This window comes from Prionailurus viverrinus, chromosome E2, assembly GCF_022837055.1.
Source record: "Prionailurus viverrinus isolate Anna chromosome E2, UM_Priviv_1.0, whole genome shotgun sequence".
Lineage (NCBI taxonomy): Eukaryota > Metazoa > Chordata > Mammalia > Carnivora > Felidae > Prionailurus > Prionailurus viverrinus.
The window spans coordinates 1,297,491-1,322,660 of record NC_062575.1 but is presented as its reverse complement, the minus strand read 5'-3'; the positions used below and the strand labels follow the sequence as shown (position 1 = coordinate 1,322,660).

General features: G+C 47.5%; 3 protein-coding genes and 1 long non-coding RNA gene across 6 annotated transcripts in view; 3 read left to right on the top strand and 1 right to left on the bottom strand.

The window, feature by feature from the left end:
- Nucleotides 1-7,283, top strand: part of LOC125152435 (zinc finger and SCAN domain-containing protein 4-like) — a 30,166-nt gene extending 22,883 nt beyond the window's left edge. The window contains exons 2-5 of one of the 2 annotated variants that reach the window (XM_047834370.1): nt 4,872-4,924; nt 5,249-5,371; nt 5,892-6,057; nt 6,149-7,283. In XM_047834370.1, coding sequence (XP_047690326.1) covers nt 5,252-5,371; nt 5,892-6,057; nt 6,149-6,891 — 1,029 coding nt within the window. In that variant the 5' untranslated portion in view covers nt 4,872-4,924; nt 5,249-5,251 and the 3' untranslated portion in view covers nt 6,892-7,283. Of the gene's footprint in view, nt 1-4,871; nt 5,372-5,891; nt 6,058-6,148 lie in introns of both variants that reach the window. The other variant, XM_047834369.1, reaches the window with a different exon arrangement.
- The window catches only part of LOC125152410 (zinc finger protein OZF-like), a 516,059-nt gene that overhangs the window by 436,145 nt on the left and 54,744 nt on the right, over nt 1-25,170 (top strand). The window lies entirely within an intron of this gene.
- On the bottom strand, nt 7,185-17,689 carry LOC125152461 (uncharacterized). Its single transcript, XR_007147207.1, has 3 exons — nt 17,609-17,689; nt 10,463-10,554; nt 7,185-7,262 (listed from the first exon to the last, which is right to left on the bottom strand). It is a non-coding gene; the product is annotated as an uncharacterized LOC125152461 (long non-coding RNA).
- LOC125152427 (zinc finger protein 154-like) lies at nt 17,581-24,608 on the top strand. Of its 2 annotated transcripts, none has more exons than XM_047834344.1 (3): nt 17,581-17,822; nt 21,003-21,124; nt 22,448-24,608. In XM_047834344.1, the coding sequence occupies exons 2-3, from the start codon at nt 21,091-21,093 to the stop codon at nt 23,833-23,835; spliced, it is 1,422 nt and encodes a 473-aa protein (XP_047690300.1). In that variant the 5' UTR covers nt 17,581-17,822; nt 21,003-21,090; the 3' UTR covers nt 23,836-24,608. The 2 variants fall into 2 exon arrangements, with proteins under 2 accessions (XP_047690300.1, XP_047690299.1); XM_047834343.1 differs by having other exon boundaries at nt 20,998-21,124.

The following is a 25,170-nucleotide window of genomic DNA, read 5'->3' as shown; positions in this document are numbered from 1 at the left end:
CCGTTCTATGGGGTTTTCCCCAGAATCCTCCTGGCCTCATTAACTGACAGGATCAGGGTGGCTAGTCTGATTAGAGCTTGCACAAAAGCGCAAAATGGCATCAACGAACAGAAATTAATCAGGTCTTTGTGTGCCCACATACCAACCCTACCACTCATTTTCTGAATTTGTGGCGTGAAATTTGCTGTTTAAAAAAAATACAAATTTGGGGGAGGGGTCGCCTGGTGGCTAAGCGTCCGACTGGTCGGACTGGTTGCCTGGTCGGTTAAGCGTCCGACTTCCTTTCCGGTGATGATCTCAAGGTTTTGTGAGATTGAGCTCTGAGCTGGCAGCACAGAGCCTGCTTGGGATTCTCTCTCTCTCCCCCTCTCTCTGCCCCTCCCTCACCTGCACTGTCTCTGTCTCTCTCAAAATAAATAAGTAAACTTTTTTAAAAATATAAAAATACAAGTCTTTGAAATTTTAACTATCCATAAAATGGGAGGACACAAAAATAGAGCAACAATATGGACGTAGAATTAAATCTTTCATTCATTCAGCATCCCAATGGTGTGGCTACAGTTACCCAGATAATGTGATTTGTAGCCAGAAATCAATATGGAGAAATGCAAACTCAATTTCATCTCTGCTGGATCCTACCTTGGGTGGAAGAGAACAGGAATCAGAAATAGATCAACATAAAATTGTAGCTCTGAGAAAAGCAGTGAAGGAAGGAATGTTTTTCATAAGGAAGGGGAATCATTGATAGGGAAAAAAACCAGTAAAGAGAAAGTTTCCTAAGGAATGTATCTTTGGACTGACACAGAGGGGATACCTGGAGGGAAGGAGGTGGAGAGGGTGGGTGAGTGGGTTGTGCAAATGTCTGTGTCTGATGTAAGAGGAGTTTCCAACACCGGATGAGATCATTTGTATGGATTCCTATCTCTTCTATTTCATTCGCTTTATTCTCAACTTTTTCTAATATTTTGTTATTTATTCTGAGAGAGAGAGAGAGAGAACAGGCAGAGGAGGAGCAGAGAGAGAGGGAGAGAGAGAATCCCAAGCAGGCTCTGTGCTGTCAGTGTAGAGCCCGAGGAGGGATCGATCCCACAAACCGTGAGATCATGACCTGAGCCGAAATCAGGTCGAATGCTTAACTGACTGAGCCATCCAGGTGCCCCTAAAATTGAACATTTTTATTGAAGTGTAATGCACATACAGAAAAATGAAAAAGTGGAAGTAGATAGCTTGGTGGATTTTTACAGAGAAACTCTCCTGCATAAAACGACCTCCAAGATCAAGAGGTGGAGGGGCGCCTGCCTGGTTCAGTCGATAGAATGTGTGACCCTAATTTCAGGGTCATGAGTTCAAGCCCCAAGTAGGGTTTGGAGCCTACTTAAAAAAAAAAAAAAAAAAAAAAAAAAACAACCAAAAACAGACCAAGAGGTGGAATATTGCCAACGGAAACTGTGAGTAGAACGTCTCACAATTCTGTTTAGTTTTTAGTTTATTTATTTATTTTTGAGAGAGAGAGAGAGAGAGAGAGAGTGAGCAGGGAAGATGCAGACAAAGAAGGAGAAAGAGAAAGAATCCCAAGCAGGCTCCGCACTCCAAGTGCAGAGCCAGACATCGGGTTTGAACTCACAAACCGTGAGATCATGACCTGAGCCCAAGCTGGATGCTTAAACCGACTGAGCCAACCAGGCGCCATTTGTGGGTTTTTTTTTTTTTTTAATGTTTATTTTTTTTGTTGTTGTTGTTAATTTTTTTTTTTCAACGTTTATTTATTTTTGGGACAGAGAGAGACAGAGCATGAACGGGGGAGGGGCAGAGAGAGAGGGAGACACAGAATCAGAAACAGGCTCCAGGCTCTGAGCCCAGAGCCCGACGCGGGGCTCGAACTCACGGACCGCGAGATCGTGACCTGGCTGAAGTCGGACGCTTAACCAACTGCGCCACCCAGGCGCCCCTCTGCTTTCTTTTTTAAATCATTTTCATTATATTTTTAAAAACATTTTTTAATGCTTATTTACTTTTGAGAGACAGAGACTGGAACATGAGTGGGGGAGGGGCAGAGAGAGAAGGAGACACAGAATCCCAAGCAGGCTCCAGGCTCCTATCAGCACAGAGCCCCACGCGGGGCTTAATCTCACAAACCGGGAGATTATGACCTGAGCTGAAGTCGGACCCCTAACCATCTGAGCTACCCAGGTGCCCCGAATCATCTTTATTTTATTTTATTTATTTTATTTTTTTTAACGTTTATTTATTTTTGAGGCAGAGAGAGACAGAGCATGAACGGGGGAGGGGCAGAGAGAGAGGGAGACACAGAATCGGAAACAGGCTCCAGGCTCTGAGCCATCAGCCCAGAGCCCGACGCGGGGCTCGAACTCACGGACCGCGAGATCGTGACCTGGCTGAAGTCGGACGCTTAACCGACTGCGCCACCCAGGCGCCCCAATGTTTATTTATTTTTGAGAGAGTGAGAGAGAGGCAGAGTGCAAGCAGGAGAGGAGCAGTGAGAGAGGGAGACACAGAATCCAAAGCAGGCTCCAGGCTCTGAGCTGTCAGCACACAGCCTGATGCAGCGCTTGAACCCACAAACTGTGAGATCGTGACCTGAGCCGAAATTGGCAGCTTAACCCACTGAGCCACCCAGGGCACCAATTGTTTTGTTTTGTTTTGTTTTGTTTTGTTTTGTTTTGTTTTGTTTTTTAAAGTAAACTCTACACTCAGTGTGGGGCTTGAACTCATGACCCTGAGATCAAGGGCTTCATACTCTACTGACTGAGCCAGCTAGGCACCCCTTGTATGCTTTTGAAATAACATAAATGGGAATAAACAAAATGAATTTTTTCGTTTCTGCATTATTTCATTCAACATTATGGTTGTGATTATTCTGTTGCATTCATTTACATCGCTATCAAATATAACTCTGTGATTTAATGATAATCTATCCTCTTTAATGTTGGACACAGATTGTTTACAACATGGGAATATTGTGAATTATGATGACATAAACACTCTCATATATGTCTTTGATGCACACGAGTAGATTTTTCTGTTGAATATATGCCCTGGAGTAATACTGGTGAGCTATATCATGGAGAATACATAAATGCACATTTTGTAGATACCAGTCAAAACATGTCCACAGTGAGTACTCACCAGTAGAGATTGAGACTTCTAGGCATTCCAGTCCAGAATGAGAATGATTTTTTCTCATTCTGGCAGATATTTCTTAGAGTGTTATTGTAGTTTTTTTTTTAAGTTTATTTGTTTTTGAGAGAGAGCATGTGTGTGAGCTGGGGAGGGGCAGAGGGAGAGGAAGAGAGAATCCCAAGCTTTCCTGGTGAGTTCTTACTGTATTGTATTAAAAATATTTTTTTACTACAGGTTCTTAAATATATTCTTCCAGGTGGTCTTCTAGAAGCTTTATTTTACATTTCAGAGATTTAAAAAACTCATCTAGAACTAATTTTTGTAAATGGGGTAGGACAGGGGTCAGGATTAATTTTCCCCTTTCTGAATATTCAGTTGACCTAACACCATTTATTGAAGAAAAAAAAGGCTTTCCTCTCTGCACATGCATTTCAGTGTCGTGTTGTATAGAAAGCAAGTGACAGTATAGATGTCGATCATATCAGGAGAACATTCTGTTCTGTTTCCTTATCTGTCTATCTTTGTGCTATGATCATGGTCTTAATGAATATAATCTTACAATCAGTTTTGTTTTGTGGTTATGTAAATCCTGAAATATTATTATTCTTCAGAATTGTCTGGGCTATTTTTAGCCTGTTTATGTCTAATTTTAGAATCAGCTGTCAATTTTCTCACACATACACACAAACACAAGCCACTTGCTGGATTTCCAATGGTATAGCATTGAGTTCACAGAGAAACTTGGGGATAATTGATGTTTCCCAATTGGAATTGGGTCTTGCCATCCGTGAACATAGTTGTCCTTTATGCCTATGATATTTATTGATATTGTGTATTTCTGTAGAGGACTTGTACATTTTCACTGGAGTTTTTCTTCGATATTTCATGTTTAATGGTAATATATATCATTGAGGTTTTTTTTTTTTATTTTAAGCTGCTTGTGTTATTATACAATCCAATCGATTTTGGTAAACTGGTCTTGTATCAGACATTTTGCAAAAACTCATTTTGCAAAAATTGTCTAAGATTTGTAGAATATTTGATCCTTTGTTGGAAACAAAATCAGGAAATGTATAAATAATGATATTTGATACATTTTCTTGCCTTTTTTACCAGTAAAAGAGTATTCCAATGTTGCATAGAGTTGAAAGTGGCCCTCCACCTCTCAATTTCAAGGAAAAAACTTTTAAGGATAATTTTTGCTGTATTTTGTAGAACTTTATGATATCAGGGATGTTCTCTTCCTTCCTAGCTTACTAAATGTCTTTTTTGGTAATGAGCACTGACTTGTATGAAGCACTTTTAATGTACCCAAGAAGATGATTATATTGTATTTTCCTAAATTCTATTCATGTGGTAAGTCACATCAATATTTTTTTAGTTTAACCCAACTTTTCATTTAGAAAGTTAACCCCACTTGTTTTGTGATCTATTATTCTCTTTATATGTCACTGAATTTGATTTACAAACTTTGTTTTCCGTGAGATATCCTGATCTGTAGTGTAGTTTTCTTTAATGCACTTGTAAAATTTTGTTATCAGGGAGCTGCTGAACTTATTAACTAAAAGGGGAGTGTTCTCACTTTTTTATGCTCTGGGAGAGTCTGTGTAGGATTAGACTTCTTTCTCTCTTAAATGTCTAGTAGAATTCATCCATAAACTCCTCTGAAACTGAATTTTTTTTTAATTATGGCGGTGCTGAAATTAATTATATACCTCTTCTATTTCTAGCTGGCACTCTTCAAGTATCTACCAGTTGGTGAAACAGATCTTCAGAGAAACAAGTCAGTACGAATTGAATATCCAAAGTTGAATCTCTCTGAGAATTCTTGTTAAGAATGGCTTTAGATCTCAGAATTTCATGTCAGGGAGAACCATCTAGGAATGTCCCTGGGTCAGAAAACCTAGAGCATAAACCCAGCCAAGGACCAGCCATTCAGGGGGAAGAGATCTATGAGTTCCCCAGCACTCAGCTCAGTTTATTTCAAAACAGTAATAACTCATGCGCAAGGGAGGAACTGCAAAATCTCTACAACTTATTTCACTCATGGCTGCAGCCAGAAAAACACAGCAAGGATGAAATTATTTCTCGTTTGGTCCTGGAACAGTTTATGATCAATGGCCACTGCAGTGACAGGTCCGTGTTGAAAGAGAAATGGAATACAAGTGGCAGAAACATGGAGAAATTCATGGAAAATCTAACTGACGATGGCATGAAACCACCTGGATTAGTGAGTAAAAGGTTTTGACTCCTGGGGTGAGGGGCAGAGGTGTGTAAGGATTAAGTACAACTTGTTGGAGTTGCCTGGAAGTAGAGACAGGAGAGTCATTGTAGACCCACTTACTAGTTCTCACCAAAGAGACGCTTTACCATTGCTAAGAAAGCAAAAATGAAAGCAGATGTTTTATAGGCATCTAGTCAGGAGGACATATAAGAGCCACTATCTAAATTGATTAGAGCCAGTGAGATGGTAGGAAGGCTCAGTAAGAAGTTGACGATAGAGCAGAAACCTCAAGAATGGGGAGAAGTACCTTAACACAAGCTTGCTCTCCCCTCAGAAAGCCTTAGTATTAGGCTTTTCTCATTGGGAAAGGCACAGTAACAAGAAATTACCATGAAATTTAAGGCCGGCAGAGATAAGAGCAGAGCAGTGGGTGTGGCAGCACACAGTAGAGGGATCCTGAGAAACTTGATGAGTGCAGGTCTTCCATGAGATCTATTTCCCCACAGTAATCAGGCTTTGTTTATAGGTCCACGTCCACATGCAGGGACAGGAAGCCCTCTTTTCTGAGAATATGCCCTTAAGAGAAGTCATTGTTCATTTCACCAAACAGTTGTCAGCAGGAACCCCAACAGGAGAGAACATGGGGACACCGTCCTGTACTCCCCAGGATACTTCTCTGGCAACGGGACGAGGTGAGTGGGGCAGGCCAAGGTACTGGAGGGATAGTCTATGTGGACTTCTTCCTGGCTACAACTTCACTGAGTCACATTTTTCCCCTCACAGGAGATGAAAATAAAGAAAATGGTGGCAACATTGACCAAGTAAATGACGGTATTACTAGTCAAGGCAATGAAATCCCTTCCCTACTCATTATCCAGGAAGAGGGCTGTCCTAGGCCTGAAGACGACAGTGTTTCTTTCAAGAATCCAGTCAGTTCTGGAAGAGCAGGACTAGCTATCTCCGGGTCCCAGGAGGGGTGTCCAAAAGGACCCCCTTATCAAGATATCCTTATGGAGGTGGGACCAGGGTTTCTCTCTCAGCCAGTCAGGGTCACCCCTGAGCCTGTTCCTACCCACCAGAATGAGGGAATCTCCACATGTGAGGGACTCCAAGAAAGATCCCATGAAGCCCCCAAACCACATAGATGTGAAAAGTGTCCCAAGATCTTTAGGTATTTCTCTCAGCTAAAAGCCCATCAGAGAAGACACAATAATGAGAGGACATTTATTTGTGCCGAGTGTAACAAAGGCTTCTTCCAAGCATCAGACCTACACGTGCACCAGATGACTCACGCAAGAGAGAAGCCTTTCACGTGCAGCACGTGTGAAAAGTCCTTCAGCCACAAAACCAACCTCCAGGCTCATGAGAGAATCCACACGGGAGAGAAGCCCTACGCGTGTTCCCTTTGCCGGAGAAGCTACCGCCAGTCATCCACCTATCACCGCCACCTGAGGACTCACCAGAAAATGGCCTTCAAAAGTGCTCCTTCCACACCAGAAGCTTCCTCAGCTGCAGCCCCAATGTAATGTACACAAATGTATATGCAAGTATGTATATTTCCATCGTACTTCTCTGTTTGGAAGATAATTCCCAATTTCCTGATCGTATTCTCCATTTCCTGTCTTACTCCATGAAAATATAACTTTAAGGAGGTCAGGGAATTTGTTTGTTCACTGAAGTATTTCTGGTACCTAGAAAAATGGCTGCCACATTTCCAATGACCAATAAGTAATCTGTTGAATTAATTAATAAAGGTGTAATGTTGGTGTTTATTCCTTAAAATCCAGGAACGTCCAGCCCTATGACACAAACGGCGGTTCCCAGAGGTCATGTGAGGCTTTCCTTCTGCTCCCCTGTCCTCTGTCCATACCCTTCACCTTCAGTGGGCCGCACGTACCTAAAAAGGTGGAGAGCAGAGGCAGAAACTCAGAAATCGAACTGAGGCTTTGAAAGAGAAACTTTATGTTCAAATGATAGATTCCTTTAATTCACTGGGAACATTAACAGCTAAGCTGACCTGATATGATTGGTGATGGAAAGTTGCCGAATGCTCTTTTATTGACAAATCACTACCAAAAAAGTCAACTACTTTGCATTCCTTTTTTCCAGAGATGGAAGGTATGGGGGGGATGGGGAGTCTGTTTGCAGAACTAGTTTGAAAGGGCAGTTCGGGGAGAAGAAAAGATTCCGGGCACAGCTGAGGCAAAAGCACATTTACTGGTTATTTGGAATACACTCGTGAGCCGGTTTCGACCAGGTATTGGGGCTCCATCGCACTGAGAAACTAGAAGGTACATGTAGAAAGGGCTTGAATCATGGAAGGGGGTACTCTGTGGGGTAAACTGTGACATTTCTCTCGGTGCATCTATAGCACAGAAAGCTACGTGGCCACAGATAGTGGTCTGCTGTGTGGGAAGCCCATTCACCCATCCTCTTTCCCGGGCTGTCTCCATGGGTTTGCTATTGTCAATATTCTTGCACATACCTCTTGGTGCAAGGGAAAGCTTTTGTTCGGGAAGACCTCTGTGAGGCGGGTTATGAAATAATACAAAATATATATGCTGGGGGGTGCCTGGGTTACGTGGCCAATTCTTGATTTCAGCTCATGGTCTCACAGTTCGTAAAATCAAGCCCACTGTTAGGTTCTGTGCTGACAGCATGGGACCTGCTCGGGATTCTCTCTCTTTTCCCTTCCCTCTCTGCCCCTCTCCCACTTGGGCGTACATGCTCTCTCTCTCTCTCTCTCTCTCTCTCAAAATAAATAAACATTAAAAAAAGAAGAACCTATGCTTAAAAAAAAGAATATTGAAAATATATATGTTTGTCTCTGCCCCCCAGTTCCTGGCACAGAGCTCCTAAAACCCTTGTTATTTATTTTTTGTCTTTAATTTTTAAAATGTTTCCATTTATTTTTGAGAGAGAGAGCATGCACATGAGAAGGGGGGAGGGGCAGAGAGAAGGGGGCAGAGGGTCTGAAGCAGGGTCTACACTGACAGCAGAGAGGCCAATGAGGGGTTCGAACTTATGAACCATGAGATCATGACCTGAGCCCAAGTTGGATGCTTACCCGACCGAGTCACCCAGGTGCCCCATCCTTGTAATTTCTTAAGTGATGACAGCACTAGAAGCACCTTTTGTTCTAATATTTGGTCTTTGACCCTGGTTCCTGATACAGAACCCCTAAATCCTGTGGAATTTCCTTGGTGATAGGAGTGTCTTTCATTTCAGTGATGCAACTCCTGAGTAGCTTCAGGATGGGGCGTGGTCACCAAAAAGACCAAGCCATGTGTAGAAGCTTGGAACTTTCTACCCCATCCTCCAGACGTGGAGAGGGGCTAGAGATTGAGTTAATGATCAATCGTGCCACGCAAAGTTTGGGGAGCTTGGTGAACAGCCACGTGCCAGGAAGCTGGTGTACCCCCAAGTCCATGGGGACAGGACCTCCTGTGCTGGGGACCCTTCTAGATCTCGCCACAGCGTGGCAGCTTACAGATGCACCGGTACTCACAGAGACTCAAGAGACAGGCATGTCCTAGGGATGCCCAAACAACATACAGGACTGCACGGTCCCCCAGGACCAAGTGTGATGAGGGGGATGGGTGTGAAGAGAGTCTGGCTTCGAGAAAACAACCTATCCCATCTCTGCAGATGTGACGATGCACTGGTGGAAGAACAGAAAGTTGGGTGCACACCTTGGTACAGCCCGGAGTCCCACACAGACGTGAAGACTCACAGGTGGTCAGGGAGAAACCAGCTGGGGCCTAGAAGTCTTTACACAGAAATGCTTGCCCCCAGGGCCGAGAAGCCTCACTCCAGCTGGGACAGGAAGGTGGGAGAGTTGTGGGCTTTACAGGAGGGGTGGGAACTTTCTAGCGGGTCAGCAGTCATCGTTTGGACGATTTGCAATTTACTAACAATGGTGAGGAGGAGCTATCAGGGCTAAGGTCTCTGGCAAGAGCTACGGCAGGGAGGTACGAAGGCTTCAGCGGCGGCTCTCAGTCCTTCAAGGCCTCACAACCTCCACAATACTGACAATGATAACCGGGTGACAGCTCATATGGGGGCACAGAGTGGAAGTGTCACCCAGAAGCCATATTTAGGCTTTCTCCCTCCGAGGGGAGAAATCGTTACTGATGGTGGTGAGGGGGCAAGATGGCCTGTGGGGACACCGATGACCTGGAAAGCCTCAGGTGGAAAGCGTCTCAAGCAGGCTCTGCTCCGCCAGCACAGAGCCCGACTCAGGGTTCGAACTCGCAACATGTGACATCACGACCTGAGCTGAAATCAAGGGTGTAATGCTTAACCGACGGAGCTGCCCAGAAACCCTCTCTGTGCTTTTAAATTGTGGGTCCAGCTTTGTTTCTACCATTGCTGTGTCCAAGGACCCCAGTCTGGCAACATCATAATGTGCTCTCTGAATCAAATGAACTTTCATAATTTCCATACCACATCTGCCGATTTCTCTCATTATTTCAATTCATTCTATGATTTCATTTCCAACTTGGTCCTCCAATTTCCCTTTCCCCTTCTTTTATTTTGCTTCACTCTTCTAGTCTATTACATATTTCATTCCACTCATGATTTCTTCAATGTCTCATTTCAATCTTAAGTGGGTTTATAAAATGTTAGACAAATTCATTCGTGTATAGCTTTGAGGTTTTGATCTGTTAACATAACAAAATTCAACTAAGTTTTTTTTTTTAATTTTTTTTTAACATTTATTTATTTTTGAGACAGAGAGAGACAGAGCATGAACGGGGGAGGGGCAGAGAGAGAGGGAGACACAGAATCGGAAGCAGGCTCCAGGCTCTGAGCCATCAGCCCAGAGCCTGACGCGGGGCTCGAACTCACAGACCGCGAGATCGTGACCTGAGCGAAAGTCGGACGCTTAACCGACTGAGCCACCCAGGCGCCCCTCAACTGAGTAAGTTTTAAAGATTTTACTGGCTTTATTCAATGATTCATGAGTCAGGCAGGATCCCATCCAGTAAATAGAAAGGAGCTCCAAGGAGCTGTACAAACTGGAAGACTTTTATAGGCAGAAGGGATAGGACAAGGAAGTTACTACCAAAAATAGATTGTTTCAGGCAAGCTTACCTTCCTTTGGGGGACAGTAGAGCTCTATCAGGCAGATTACCTCACTAGTGCTGACCAGGTAATTCCAGATTGACCAGCTTAAGATTCCACACCTGGGAGAGGTTGAAACCAAAATTGAGTTAGGTATTAAGTGTTAGTTTGATGACACGGGCTTAGGACAAGTGACTCTATTTGGGGCTCCTTGTCTCTTTTAAAAAAAAATTTTTTTAACATTTATTTATTTTTGAGACAGAGAGAGACAGAGCATGCAGGGGAGGGTCAGAGAGAGGGAGACACAGAATCTGAAACAGGCTCCAGGCTCTGAGCTGTCAGCACAGAGCCCGACGCGGGGCTCGAACTCACAGCCCTCACGGACCGCGAGATCATGACCTGAGCTGAAGTCGGCCGCTTAACCGACTGAGCCACCCAGGCGCCCCTCCTTGTCTCTTTTCTTAACAGTTCCCTCTGGTATACTCACCCACTCCTCCCTTCAACCTTCCAACCCAAGGGAATGGACACTTCTAAATTTGTAAGGATCCACAAGACACATTTCACCCTCAGTTATAAATTTATAAATATTTATAAATATTCAGTAAAATTGGGTCTCCTGGCTGGCTCAGTCAGTTAAGACTACAACTCTTGATCTCGGCTCAGGTCATGATCTCACAGTTCTCAGGATGGAGCCCTGAGTCGGGCTCTGCACTGAAAGCACAGAGCCTGCTTGAGATTCTCTCCCTCTCTCTCTCTCTGCCCCTCCCCTGCTTGCTCTCTCTCTCTCTCTTTCTCTCAAAATAAAGAAATAAACTTTAAAAAACATCAACTCTTTAAAAAAATATTCAGTGAAATATCCATTGACTTGCCTTTATCTAACCTGTTTGCTGGATTGATTATTGGTTCCATTTGTTTGAAAAATCTTACTAGTCGGGGCGCCTGGGTGGCGCAGTCGGTTAAGCGCCCGACTTCAGCCAGGTCACGATCTCGCGGTCCGGGAGTTCTAGCCCCGCGTCAGGCTCTGGGCTGATGGCTCTGGGCTGATGCCTCGGAGCCTGGAGCCTGTTTCCGATTCTGTGTCTCCCTCTCTCTCTGCCCCTCCCCCATTCATGCTCTGTCTCTCTCCGTCCCAAAAATAAATAAACTTTGAAAAAAAAATAAAAATCTTACTAGTCAATATGCACGGTATATGGAAGGTCATTGCTAGTGGGATATGTTCTGCCATATTTACAATTCTGTTCCCATGGTTACTTATCAAAACACAGTCTCTTTATTTTGGTTATTTATTACATATAATATACTGAAAATAATTGAAATATAAGTTCAAGAAACCCCTAGTGCTTTGTTTCAATTATTTCTAAATTTAATATCCTGGAAAAACATGTTTAAAATGTTACTGAGTCTGGGGTGCCTGGGTGGCTCAGTCGGTTGAGCGTCCAATGTCGGCTCAGGTCATGATCTCATGGTTTGTGAGTTCGAGCCCTGCGTCAGGCTCTGTGCTGACAGCGTGGAGCTTGGAGCCTGCTTTGGATTCTGTGTTGCCTTTTCTCTCTGCCTCTCCCCCTCTTGTGCTCTGTCTCTATCTCTCAAAAAAAATAAATGTAAAAAAAAATTTTTTTAATGTTACTGAGTTTAAAAAGGACAATAACATAAGATTAGGTAATTATATCGTATGTATCTTTATATATTCTGCTCTCTGAGTGTTTTTCAAGCACCTTTAAATTTTCTGGCCACTTTCAGTACTGCAAATTACAGATTATATGTGATGAATTGTTGTTCCTTTATTTTAGAGGCAAGAATGAGTTTGTGCACAATTTCTTTCAGAGGAAACTTACCTTTAATAGAATTTCAGTAAGTGATACATGTTATATTTAAAACATACAATATGGGGCGCCTGGGTGGCTCAGTCGGTTGAGCGTCCGACTTCGGCTCAGGTCATGATCTCACGGTCTGTGAGTTTGAGCCCCGTGTCAGGCTCTGTGCTGACAGCTCAGAGCCTGGAGCCTGTTTCAGATTCTGTGTCTCCCTCTTTCTCTGACCCTCCCCCGTTCATGCTCTGTCTCTGTCTCAAAAATAAACGTTAAAAAAAATTTTAAAAAAAGAAAAAAAAAATAAAACATACAATGTTATTTTCACTCTAGTTAGCATTTCTTAGACATTTTTCATGTGTTTATCATTATTTTTCCTCTAAGCATTACCATTCACAGGGCACACCTGGATGGCTTGGTCAGTTTGATGAGGGACCATAAGGCAAGCTGAAGGCCAAGTACAAGCTAGCACAACCCCACCCCCACTCCCAGGTGGGATATGTATGACATTCCTCAGGCCCTCCTGGCTGCCCAAGAAGAAAGGAAAGAACACAAAACAAACGCTTACACCGATAGAGTCTCCATCAGTTTACAAATATCTCGTCAATGGCCTAATCTTAGGAACTCCCTACTGTCTTAATGATAATGCTTTGCTAGAAGAGAAAACAATCTTAGCTTGACAATAGCTGGGCTTCCCCTAATCTGTAAATCCTCTTTAGCATATGGAAATACCTTTAAGAAACTCCCTCTTGGCTTTACCTCCCCCAACTCCACAGTATATAAGCACTCTGCACAGTCCCAGTGTAGCTCTTCTGGCCCACGGGTCCTGTCGCCGTGTTTTAATAAAATCACCTTTTTGCACCAAGGACGTTTTCAAGAATTCTTTCTTGGCCATCGGCTCTGAGCCCCACCATCACCCCCAAACCCCATCAGGTCGAGCCTCTGACTTTTAAGTTTATTTCTTTATTGGGGGGGGAGGGACAGAGAGAGAGGGAGAGAGAGAGAGAGAGAGAGAGAGAGAGAGAGAGAGAGAGAGAGAATCCCAAGCAGGCTCCACTCAGTGTACAGCCTGATACTGGGCTCAATCCCACGACTTTAAGATCACCACCTGAGCTACTATCAAGAGTCAGACACTTAACTGACTGAGCCACCCAGGCACCCCAAGCCTCTGACTCTTGATTTCAGCTCAGGTCATTCGTTATTCCTAGGACTGTGGGATCCAGCCCTGAGTTGGGCTCTATGCTGGGCGTGGAGACTGCTTAAGATTCTCTCTCTTCCTCTACCCCTCTCCCCTGCTCACAATCTTGCCCACTCTCTCTCTCTCTCAAAAAAAAAAAAAAAAAAGAAAAGAAAAGAAAAGAAAAAAGAAAAAAGATTTACCATCCACATACATTGCTAGTCTTATTTGGTGTTTTACCAATGTGATTAGTTACAGCTCTGAGATAACACAGTCTGTTCTGACCTCTCACACATACATTTTATTTATTTATTTTGACAGAGAGTGAGAGAGAGAGAGACAGATCGAGAGAGAGAGAGCATGAGCAGGGCAGGGGCAGAGAGAGAGGGAGAGAGAATCCCAAGCAGGTTCCACACTGTCAGCGCAAGGAACCCAACAAGTGGCTCTATCTCACAATGAGATAATGACCTTGGCAGAGATAATGACCTTGGCAGAAATCAAGAGTCGGATGTGTAAATGACTGAGCTACCCAGGTGATCTCACACATAATTTTTTTTACATTTTTATTTTTAATTTGTTTTTGTTATGTTTTGTTATATTCCACTTTTAAGCAAATTTTTACTTCTATGGATTTGAATATGCCAATTATTATTATGTCTTCCTATTCACACGTAGAAAAATTTTAATGTTTATTTTTGAGAGAGAGAGAAAGACCATGAGCAGGGAGGGGCAGAGAGAGAGGGAGACACAGAATCCGAAGCAGGCTCCAGGCTGGGCTGTCACCACAGAGCCCAACTCAGGCCCAAACTCATGAGCCTTGAGATCATGACCTGAGCCATAGTTGGAAGCTTAGCTGACTGAGTCACCCAGGTGCCCCTATTCCTATTCACACTTACTGATGATTTGTCCAGTTCAAGATTATAAAAACCTACTATAATACATTTATATTGGAGATTTGTTTTTCCTCACATTTGAATCATTATTTACTAGTTCTAAGAGCTAAAAATGTTTCTACTTTATATTAAGCTCTAAGATGGGAGCTGAAAATTTCCTTTAATGTTTTCAGTGAAATCTCCAAATATTGTAATACTCTTATGAAAAAAAATTTCCCCAACTAATTAATAACTGATATCAATTCCTGATTGATATCTGATATCTGATATCAATTCCTAGCGCCCCTCCATTTCTCTTTAAAACTTTTTTTTAAGTTATTTATTTATTTAGTTGAGAGAGAGAGAGAACGAGCAGTGGGAGACCAAAGAGGGGCACAGAAGATCCGAAGCAGGTTCTGTGCTGACAGCACTGAGACTGTTACAGGGCTGGAACCCAGGAACCATTAGATCATGACCTGAGATGAAGCCAAATGCTTAACCGACTGAGCCACCCAGATGCCCCCCTCTATTTCTTAATTGTATTGAAATTTAACCCATGGTCTAATAGATATATAAAAGGGAATATATGTTTTTCTAAAGTCCTGATAGTTCCTCCAAACCTCCTCTATACTCAGTCTCAACATCTCAGCCAAGAGCAAATCCATCCTTCTGGCTGCTTGGGACAAAATTTTTGAGTCCTCCCATCTCCTGTTGTAATGTGACCCAATGAGGATGCTCTTTGAGAGTGAGCTGGAAAGGAGAGTGAGGAAGAAGAAACCAGTCTCTATCCTTTTGTAGGACCTGGGTTGGATTCTGCTCAGGCTGTGCCACCTGTTCTGGTTGGCCCCTCTGACCACTAGTTCCTGTGGCTGCAGTGGCACTGATACATCGGGGCAGGCAAGTGGAGGGTTTCCAGGGCCATTTTCCACTAGACCCCCAACCCTACCCTCATGTATTTAGTGTCCTAATATAGAGGAGGGTTTTTCCTGGAAACTTCATCTTCCTCTAACCGTTATGTTAAGTCTGAGGGCCCTGGAGGGTCACTCCCAACCTAAAGTCCTGAATCCAGGTCAGAGATCATGTGCTAAGTTCCCAGTGAGGAATCCAATGGGACACAGTGTGGAAGTATGAAGTGCAGTTTCTCCCAACCCCACTGTCCCTGTGTCATCTGCATGGAGGGAACCGCAGAGAAGCGCACAGCTGCAGAGATCAGAGACCTCAGTGTGCAATCCACCTGAGCCCTCCACCAGGGCTGTGACCTGAAGCAGGTCCCCTCACTGCCCTTGCTGTCTATTTTATTGGGAATGCTAGCAATATCCCTCCCTGGGTGTCATATTGGAAACTAGGAGAGTTCTCGGGCCCTAAAACCTCAAGCACCAGCTGGTGCCGGGCTCTTGACTTCCTGGCAAGAAAGAATTCAAGGGTGAGCCAGAGTAAACAACAGAAAAAGTTTTATTGCAAGGTGAAAAGTACCACCTCAAGGACGAGGGAGAGCATGTGCAGTCAGGAGGACCGGAGTCCCGCCGGGTGTATATGGGGCTCTGATTCTGAAAGGTGGTTATAATTTGGGCACTAAATATTCAAGTGAGGTTCTGGGAATATGCGTGGATTTCCAAAAACTCTACGTATCATTGCACGTACTCTAAGGTAACGATCATGCGCAGGCACAGCCTGATTTCAATATGACTAGGTCTTTGTACACATGCGAGCCAGGGCTGGTGCAGCAACTTCACTTAGTCAAAAGCAGTTGGATTTGAAATTGCACCAAACCAGTACATGACAATCCATTTCTCTGGTTAAGGCAATTAGTTAATTTTGGAAAGTGCATCCGTTAAACTGTTTGGATGTAAATACCCAAGAGGCCCTGTGTTTTCTCTCATTGTGGCGCTAATCACTGTCAAGATTTGAATGTTTTATTCATTTGTTGTCCACATGGCCCCTCCTGAACTTTATTCCAGATTCACTGCATTATCCCCTCCTCTTAGAGCCCTTTCTGGGTTGCCTAATCTAAAGTTGCCCCAAATCCTAGTGTCTTCCCTCTGCTTTTTCTTTTCAGGGTCCCTAGGGCTCTTTGACATTCTCTTCACCATTTATGTAGTTCTTTTGTGGAGCTCTGACTCCACCAGTGGAACTAGAGGTCCTCTTCCCATCACTCCACAAAATCATTCAACATGGAATTATTTTGAACTAAGGCAATTAAGAAGCAGCAAAAACGAGAGGGGGGCCTGGATGGCTCACTTGGGCTTCTGACTCTTGATTTCAGCTACGGTCATGATCTCATGGTTCATGAGATTGAGCCCTGAGCCCCCTGTAGGGATCTGTGCTGACATCAAGTGCAGTGCAACTGGAGGAGAGCCACGGGTACCTGAACTCTGATTTAACTGTTGGTAATAAGGTTGAAGCAAGGAACAGGGAGGGAGGCCTTCATGATAGGACTCAAGGCTGCCTCTGTCAGTGGGGACCATAATAGTCTGGGATCCTCTTTCAAACTGCCAAGCATTTTCTGGGCCACATATGCTGAGTAACAAGTAGAGAGGCCAAGAAGATGACTATGGTAATGGGTAGGATGGGGCTGTAGTGTGGCAGCACAGTTGTGAGACATGTGGAAAAAAGAGTGATGTGCACATGGAGAGGGAGTGTGGAGCATGACCCCAGGGCCTTCATAAGAGTAAGACTGAGCCATGTATGGTAGTGTCTCGTAAAAGTGATCTGAGCAACTCCATGGTCATGGGTTGTTGTGGCCATGCAGGGCAGGTCAAGAGCTTAGGGGCTGTCTGCTCACGTGCCTATTGTTCAGGGGTAATACAACGAACAGTGGGATCATTATGAGACAGTGAATTGAAATAGGATAATGTTTATTAGCTTCCACTGGTCGTGCATACATCTTTCATCTCAAAGACTCCATGGAACAACTTGTTTATTTTCCCTGTAGCCCTCGAAACATCAGCAACGATGTATTAGGCTCCGGGAGCAGGCTGAGCTTCGCTGGGTGTGAAAATTGTGTCCAGACACTTAGGTGATCAGCGGCAGAGAGCCCTATGCAGATATACGATTACATTCTCTCAAAGGAGAAGAGAAGCCGACCAGAATATGCCTTTTCCCTTCGCCCCTCCAAGCAGACCTTGGTGGCTCTTTCCCTAAGATCCGCGGCGTCGGAATTGTGGAGACTACTTTACCCAGAAAGCCCAGAGCCTAAGCGGCAGCGTCGCTCTCCAATGAGAGCTTCAATACAGGAGACTTCCCGTGTAGCCCGTTCGGCGGGGCGGGACTTCCTGCTGTCGCTGAGGGCGGCCATGTTGGCGCTCTTAGTTTTGCTCACCTGGTAACAGGTTCCGGAGTTCCGCTTCCACACTGACATAACGGGACCAAGAAGGTGCGAGAGGAGGCGCCAACCCTGCTGAACCGTTAAGGGTCGGGGTCGCCACGTCTCCCGGGCTACCTCGACCCGAGAGGGACAGGGACCGCCCGCCCGGGTGACCACCGCCCACCCACAGAGTCCGATGGCGGTGGCCGCGCCCAGGGACCCGGCTGAGGTAACCGCGCGGCCCCAAGGAACCTCCCCGCCCTCCCCCACCCAGACCCTCGAGGCCCGAACGCGGGGCGCCTGCTCGCGTCCCTGCGGCCCAGGTCCGGTGTCCGGGCCGGGAAGGCGCTCGCGGGCGGGGGCCCGGTGTCTCAGCGCCGGCGTGACGGGGTGCGGGAGCCGGCTGCAGGGGAGGGGCACGTAGTGAGGGGCGATGCAGAGCACTGAGGCACAGAGGCTGAACTGCCAGCCGAGTCGAGTCGTAGTCTTCAGGGCCGGCAAGAGTTCGGGGAGCCTTGATCCCTGGAACCCGCCGTGGCCTCCCGCGTCCAAGGCTGGACACGCCCCCATTTCCCGGGGCTGCAGGGGCGTTTATGGAACCGACACGAACAGGTGGGTGGGGTCCCAGTCCTCATTGGCCCCGACCCCCACCCCCTTGTCCTGGTTTGTTGTGTCCCCGGGACTCTTTGAAGTGCCATTCCGCAAGTTTGGGGTCTGGAGACCCTGGAGAAACCCCAGGCCCGTGCCAGGAGTTACACGAAGGTGTTTCCGTTTGTGGTAATCGGTGTGGGGACGGTTGTCCCAGGACCTGGTAGCGAGGTGTGCACACTCTGGAGTTAACACCCAGCCGGAACTATTCAGGAAACGAGCGGTCCCTTTGTTTCGGTTGGGAACAAGGAGCGGGGGCACAGGAGTCGGGACCGGAACGACTGCCTGAGAAGTTGGGTGTCTCTTGTGGTGGGAATGGGAAGCTTGGATGTGAGCAGGGACGTGACATTACCAAGGGCCTCATGGGATCCACCCCGCTATAGCATGAAGTGTAGACTGCGGGTTCAGGGAGGAGGCTACTGTCACAGTCTCGGTGAGGGTTATTGGACCAGGGCCCTGGCTTACAGGTCGTTGGAGTCGGGATGTGTGTTTTAAGAAGTGACAACTCGGGGCGCCTGGGTGGCGCAGTCGGTTAAGCGTCCGACTTCAGCCAGGTCACGATCTCGCGGTCCGGGAGTTCGAGCCCCGCGTCAGGCTCAGGGCTGATGGCTCAGAGCCTGGAGCCTGTTTCTGATCCTGTGTCTCCCTCTCTCTCTGCCCCTCCCCCGTTCATGCTCTGTCTCTCTCTGTCCCAAAAATAAATAAACGTTGAAAAAAAAATTTATTAAAAAAAAAAAAAAGAAGTGACAACTCTATTTTCTAATGTTTCACCCTGTCACGGGGTGAAACAGAGGATTCAGGGATACTTCCAGGGTTTTGTTCACATGGACATGGGGATGAAGCTCAGCCAACGGAGATGAGGAAGCTGGTAGTTTGAGTGATGTGCGGGCAGGAGATGTTTTGGGAGCACTGAGTGGACGCATTAAGTAGGCAGCCAACACACAGCTCCGGAAATCTGGGGAGGGGTTCAGAAGGGAGACCTCTAAAAGTATGGTGGCTGCTGTGTGGGCCCAGGCGAGTGAGCTGGGGGTCACATCTGCGAGGAGCAGTCTTCTGGTTATGCTGGTAGAGCGATTATGGTGCCAGGAAGAAGGGGGAGAAAGGGAGTTCGGGCTCCATACCTGGGTGATGGTGCGACTTGAGAGATGAGGGATGTAATGGCCACGAAGGGAGAGTGTGTGGGGACAGGATGCGCGGGCAGGTGGCCGCGGTTTCTGGCAGAAGAGTAGACGCGAGAGGGATGCAGAGGCTGAGGAGTGACAAGAGCAAGAGGACGACAGTCAGGCCTGAGCCTGTGGAGCTTCTCCACTCTGCGAACTCTGCCAGGATGTGTGAGGACGTTGGTGCAGCCGGGGCGAGGGGGGAGGGTTCGTTCATGCTGGAGGGTAAGGTCGCCTGTGACCTGCTGACCTGGTCACCTGTGACAGACACTAGGTCCTGCCGGTCTGAGGCAGGGTGGCCTGCACAGAAGGATCTTGGGGCTGCCACCACTAGTGGAAACCACAGCAGGTCTAGAGTGGCGTTGGATCCTGTTTGTCTCTACTGAGCACACTCTGGAAGCTGGTGCTCACTGTGGTGTGAGGCCAAGAGCGAAGACCCCTGTGATGCCCTGTCTCTGTGTGCTGAAAGGCGGAGGGACTCACTTGGCCTAGTGGACGTTCTCCTCCTCCCTCTTCTGCTGCCGGTGAGGTTTCCGGGCCACACAGCCTTCTCCTCGAAGGTGCGTGTGCTGCTTAGCCCTTCATGTGGGTTTCAGTTCCCTGCCAGCCCGTGGAGTGACTCAGACGGGCCGATCACGTCCTCTGACAAAGCAGGAGACACCCCACCCTCTCTATCCAATGAAGCCTTCATCCTCCGGCTCCTGGTTGTTCACTCTTTTTTCTTTTTTTAAATTTTTTTAACGTTTTTTATTTATTTTTGAGACAGGGAGGGACAGAGCATGAACGGGGAGGGTCAGAGAAAGGGAGACACAGAATCTGAAACAGGCTCCAGACTCTGAGCTGTCAGCACAGAGCCCGACGCGGGGCTTGAACTCAGGGACTGTGAGATCATGACCTGAGCCGAAGTCGGCCGCTCACCTGACTGAGCCACCCAGGCACCCCATGTTCACTCTTTCAGAACACAGCAACCACGCTCTGGGCCCGTCTGGGTGCAGTGTCCTCCTCTCCCAGGCGGTGAATACCTGTGGGTAATAAAGTGCTGTCCGTCTCCTCTGTACGGGGTCGGGTGCCGGGTATTTAGTCATCCCATTGCCCTGAGATGGGATGCCCGCCCTCACCAGTAGGGTGAAGAGGAAGTGATTACAATACAAGTCGCATATGGGGAGGCCGGAGACCTTTCTGCAGCGTGGGACAGTGAGGCGGTGTTGACAATAGGCATGTGGTTGTGAGATCCAGTTTCCAGAATTGTGTGTAGTTAGGGAGGGAATGTGCCTGATGGCCTGGGGACCTGGTACTGAGACTTATGTGACCGTGGCCGCCACAGAAGAATAGCCTGGCATGAGTGGGTGGAACCTCTGTGCCAGGTCCACAACTTGGATACGTACTTGTCCACGTGCCTCTTGTGTCGGCAGAACCCCGTGATCACTGGGCCCATGAGGAGGGAAGAGCGCCTTGGCTCCCAGCACTGGGGCCTGGTTTCTCCTCTGAGTTGGGAGAATGGGGGAGGATGGGCATGGATTAGGGGTGGGTGGGGGAAGGGATTGTGGATCTTGGGAAAGGGGCTTTTTGTGGTTTCATCTGTCCCCATCATGCCAGGGCAGGGTGACCTTCGAAGACGTGGCCGTGTACTTCTCCGGGGAGGAATGGGGTCTCCTGGACGAGGCTCAGAGATGTCTGTACCAGGATGTGATGCTGGAGACCTTGGCCCATATAACCTCCTTGGGTAAGACCCTCAAACCCACCCCTGTGCCCTGGGCTAGTCTCTGCCCTCCCCATGTCCCCAGCAGCAGTCTGTCTTTACTTTGGGACCACGAGCACTGCTTCCTTCCCCAGTTCCCCGGGTGGGTGCTGTAGTAGGTAAGGCTGGGGTCTGTGTACTGCCCTCCTTCCTGGAGTGGGACCGGCTTTCCTACTGACGTGCAGGGAAGAGGGTGGAGTCTCGCGGTGGACCTAACGGACACCAGCTTCACTACACTCTTCCTGCCTGGGTGACTTGGTCCACGTGCAAGGCATCTGCATGCTCCAGGTCAGCTGCCTTCTCTAGCTGACGCTTCGCCGTGCCTGCCTGTGCCCGCAATTGCTTTCTCTGCCAGAGTTACTGCTTCCACGGACCATGGGCTGTTCTCACGAGACCCCCTTCCAGAGTTGTCCGGGGGACTCTTTAGTTCTCTTTCCCATAGGCTGTCATGCGCTGGGCTGTTCTAGGCTGCTGGTGGCCACTCATTGGTCCGCTCCTTCTCCTTAGTACCTGTATCACAAAGGTGCCATATCCTTGCTCGTGGTGGGAGTGGGGCTGGATCAGGGAGCCTGTAGTGGTTCACAGTAGGTCCGGTGACCCACCCACAGGATGGCTCAGAGGCAGCCAGGCCCTGCAGAGTGGCACCTGGAGGAAGACGACGTCAGTGTTGGGTTCAGATTGCCCCCAAAGCCTATTCTCTTTGACTAGTACTTCGAAGCCAGTGGCCGTACTTCATTTCTGTCCTTCCTTGCCCTTTTCTGGCGCTTTGCCGAATGTCATCCCTGTTACTTGTCAGTTCTACTCTAACTTCCAGCCCGGGGTGAGCGTCACAGCTCTGGGCTCCATATGGCACCGGTTTTTCTCACCACTCCACCTGCAGCACTCTGCACAGTGGCCACTGTGTATTCTGTCATGAGGTGTGGCCGTGTTCTTAAGCCGTCCCTGAACACCACCTGCCCTGTCACAGTCCTGTTTCCTTGAGCCTTGACACACCCTTCTGCACGGCATTGGTGTCACCACGATAAGTTCCTTTGGAAAGCTGTTTGCAGAGGACTGAATTGTAGACGTTTTGCCTCCTCCCTGTCCCGCCACATGCTTGGCCTTCATCTCAGAAGGCCTCTCTCATTCAGTGTTCTTTGTACCCCACTACTGCTAAGCAGCCCCATCCTCAACCAACTCTGTGGTCCTGCAGACAGGCCCGTGCATGGGTTCCCGGGTTTGTTGGCCACACATTTGTAGCCACACATGTGTACTAGCCTCCCTCCCGTCAAAGTCAGCCCACGCTTCACCAGCATTTCCTGCTTTCAGGCTGCTGGCATGGAGCAGGGGACGAGGAGGCACCCGAGCAGAGCGTTTCTGTACAAGGAGTGTCACGGGGCAGGACTTCCAAGGTGGCTGTGTCCTCCCAGAAGGCCCCCCCTCGTGAGGTGTGTGTCCCGGACTTGAGGGAACTTTTACATTCGACCGAGCACCACGCGACACCTGGTGGACAGAAACTGCACAAGGTGGGGGCGCGTGACAAACAGGTGTGTTTCGACACAGACCTTGAGCACCAGCAGCAGGGCACTGGAGAGAAATGCTTCGGGAGCAACAGGGGCGGAGCCTCTTCTTGGAAGGACTACACATTCTGTGTGTCCGGGAAGCCCTTTTCCTGTGGCGAGGTTGTGAGGGACTTGTTGGCGAGCTCGAGATTCCTCCAGGATCGGGCCACACACACCAGGGAGAAGTCAGACAGGAGAGCTGAGTGCGGGGCGGCCTCTCACGGAAGGAGAACTCCGTGCACCTCGGGAGAGGGCGCCAAGGACCTCACTTGCAGACACACCCTTGTTCGTCACCAGAGACACCTCAGCAGAGAGAGATGCTTCATGTGCAGTGAATGTGGGAAATCTTTTAGCAAAAGCTACAGCCTCAGTGACCACTGGAGAGTGCACACTGGGGAAAAGCCTTATGAGTGTGGGCAATGTGGGAAGTCCTTTAGGCAAAGCTCCAGCCTCATTCAACACCGGAGGGTTCACACTGGAGCAAGGCCTCACGAGTGTGACGAATGTGGGAAATTATTTAGCAACAAGTCCAACCTCATTAAACATCGGAGAATTCACACTGGAGAACGGCCGTACGAGTGCAGCGAATGCGGGAAGTCCTTCAGCGAGAGCTCTGCGCTCCTTCAGCACCGGAGTGTGCACACTGGAGAGAGGCCTTATGAGTGCAGCGAATGCGGGAAGTTCTTTACCTACCACTCCAGCCTCATAAAACACCAGAGAGTTCACTCAGGATCAAGGCCCTACGAGTGCAGCGAATGCGGAAAATCCTTTACTCAGAATTCCAGCCTCATCGAACACCGAAGGGTCCACAGCGGAGAAAGGCCTTATAAGTGCAGCGAATGTGAGAAATCCTTTAGCCAAAGCTCTGCGCTTCTTCAACATCGGAGAGTTCACACTGGAGAGAGGCCTTATGAGTGCAGCGAATGTGGGAAATTCTTTACTTACAGTTCCAGTCTCCTAAAACACCAGAGAGTACACACTGGATCGAGGCCTTACGAGTGCGCTGAATGTGGAAAATCCTTTACTCAGAACTCTAGCCTCATTAAACACAGGAGAGTTCACACTGGAGAAAGGCCTTATGAGTGCAGCGAATGTGGGAAGTCCTTTAGCCATAGCTCCAGCCTCATTAAGCACCGGAAAGTGCACACCGGGTAAGGGCTTGAGGAGTACGGTGAATTTGGGAAACGTTTACCCGTGTCTTCCATTTCAGTGACCGTTCAAATATTCACACCAGAATAAAGGCTTTATGAGTTTTGAAGGTGGGAAATATTTACGTCCGTGTCCCAGCTCCTAAAACACCACAATGTCACATCAGATGAAGGCCCGGGAATGTGGCTGATGGGAGAAGGGGCTGACTGAAGTCTAGCCTCGGTGCACTCCAGAGAACTCACACTGAAGAATGGCCTTAGAAATGCAGTGACTGTGAGAAAGCCTTCAGCCAAAGGACTTACCTCATCGGAGATGAGAAATTTCAAATGGGAGACCTACCTGAAATGTGCAGGTATACAGCATTTAGGTGTTCAGTGTGACAGCGCTGGAGGAGAGCCTTTCGGAAGGTGCCATTTGCCTCTGTTTAACCTCATATATCTAAACATCCACAGAAACCCCAGGGATGTGGCAGCTGCAGTGCACTTTGTGAACCTGCCCAGGGCCATGCTCCAGTGTCAGGGCAGGTCCTAGATGACCATGAACAGCCCCAGTATTGCTCCTTCCCCACTTTTCCTCTCTGGGGAGGTAGGGCATGGATCTCATCCAGTTTTGGGCTAGAGGACTGTTGGTGCATTGAAAAGGTGGACTGCATGTCTCAGGGCTGTTATTGTCCTCGTGACTCTAGAGATGGAAATCCCAGCCTCCCAAGTCACCAACTCAGCAGTCACCCTCCCATTGCTCTTGTTTGTACCATAATAAAGGTCTTACTATTTAAGTCACTGTTAATCGTGGGGATTCCATTCACTGTGTGCGTGTATGAAGTTAACTGTGTTTGCTAGCATGAGCATGTGGACAGATTCGTGTGCCTTAGAAGGGACAGTGTGACGGCAGAAGGTAGCTCTCCAGTCAGAGTTTAGTTTGTATGGCTGCTTGAAGACTTTAAGGGAAGGCTGAAAGGCTCTGTGATCCTAATTTATAGTTGGATGCCAGGATATTTTGTAGGGTCAGAGTTTCAACCCGAAGAGCGGCAGTTGTTGGCTGTTAGGACAACCTTCAGGGCTTCTAAGCAACATAAAGTTGTTGTCTGGTTCACAAGGGATATTGATGGTATAGTGAGTGCCCGGTGCTCTTGAAGGAAATCTATTCCCCAGGCCTGGCAGCACAGCCACAGGCCTTGACGTCCTGAATTCTGTAGGTAGCATCACTGGTTTTAAGACTATAAGGGCCATGGGCATGATCACTGTGACACAAATTGGATTAATAGAGAGTGCAGGAGACCAACAAACTGGAGTGATCCTCTGTGAAAAGGGCATCCACAGTATTTAGGCACTATGACCTTGA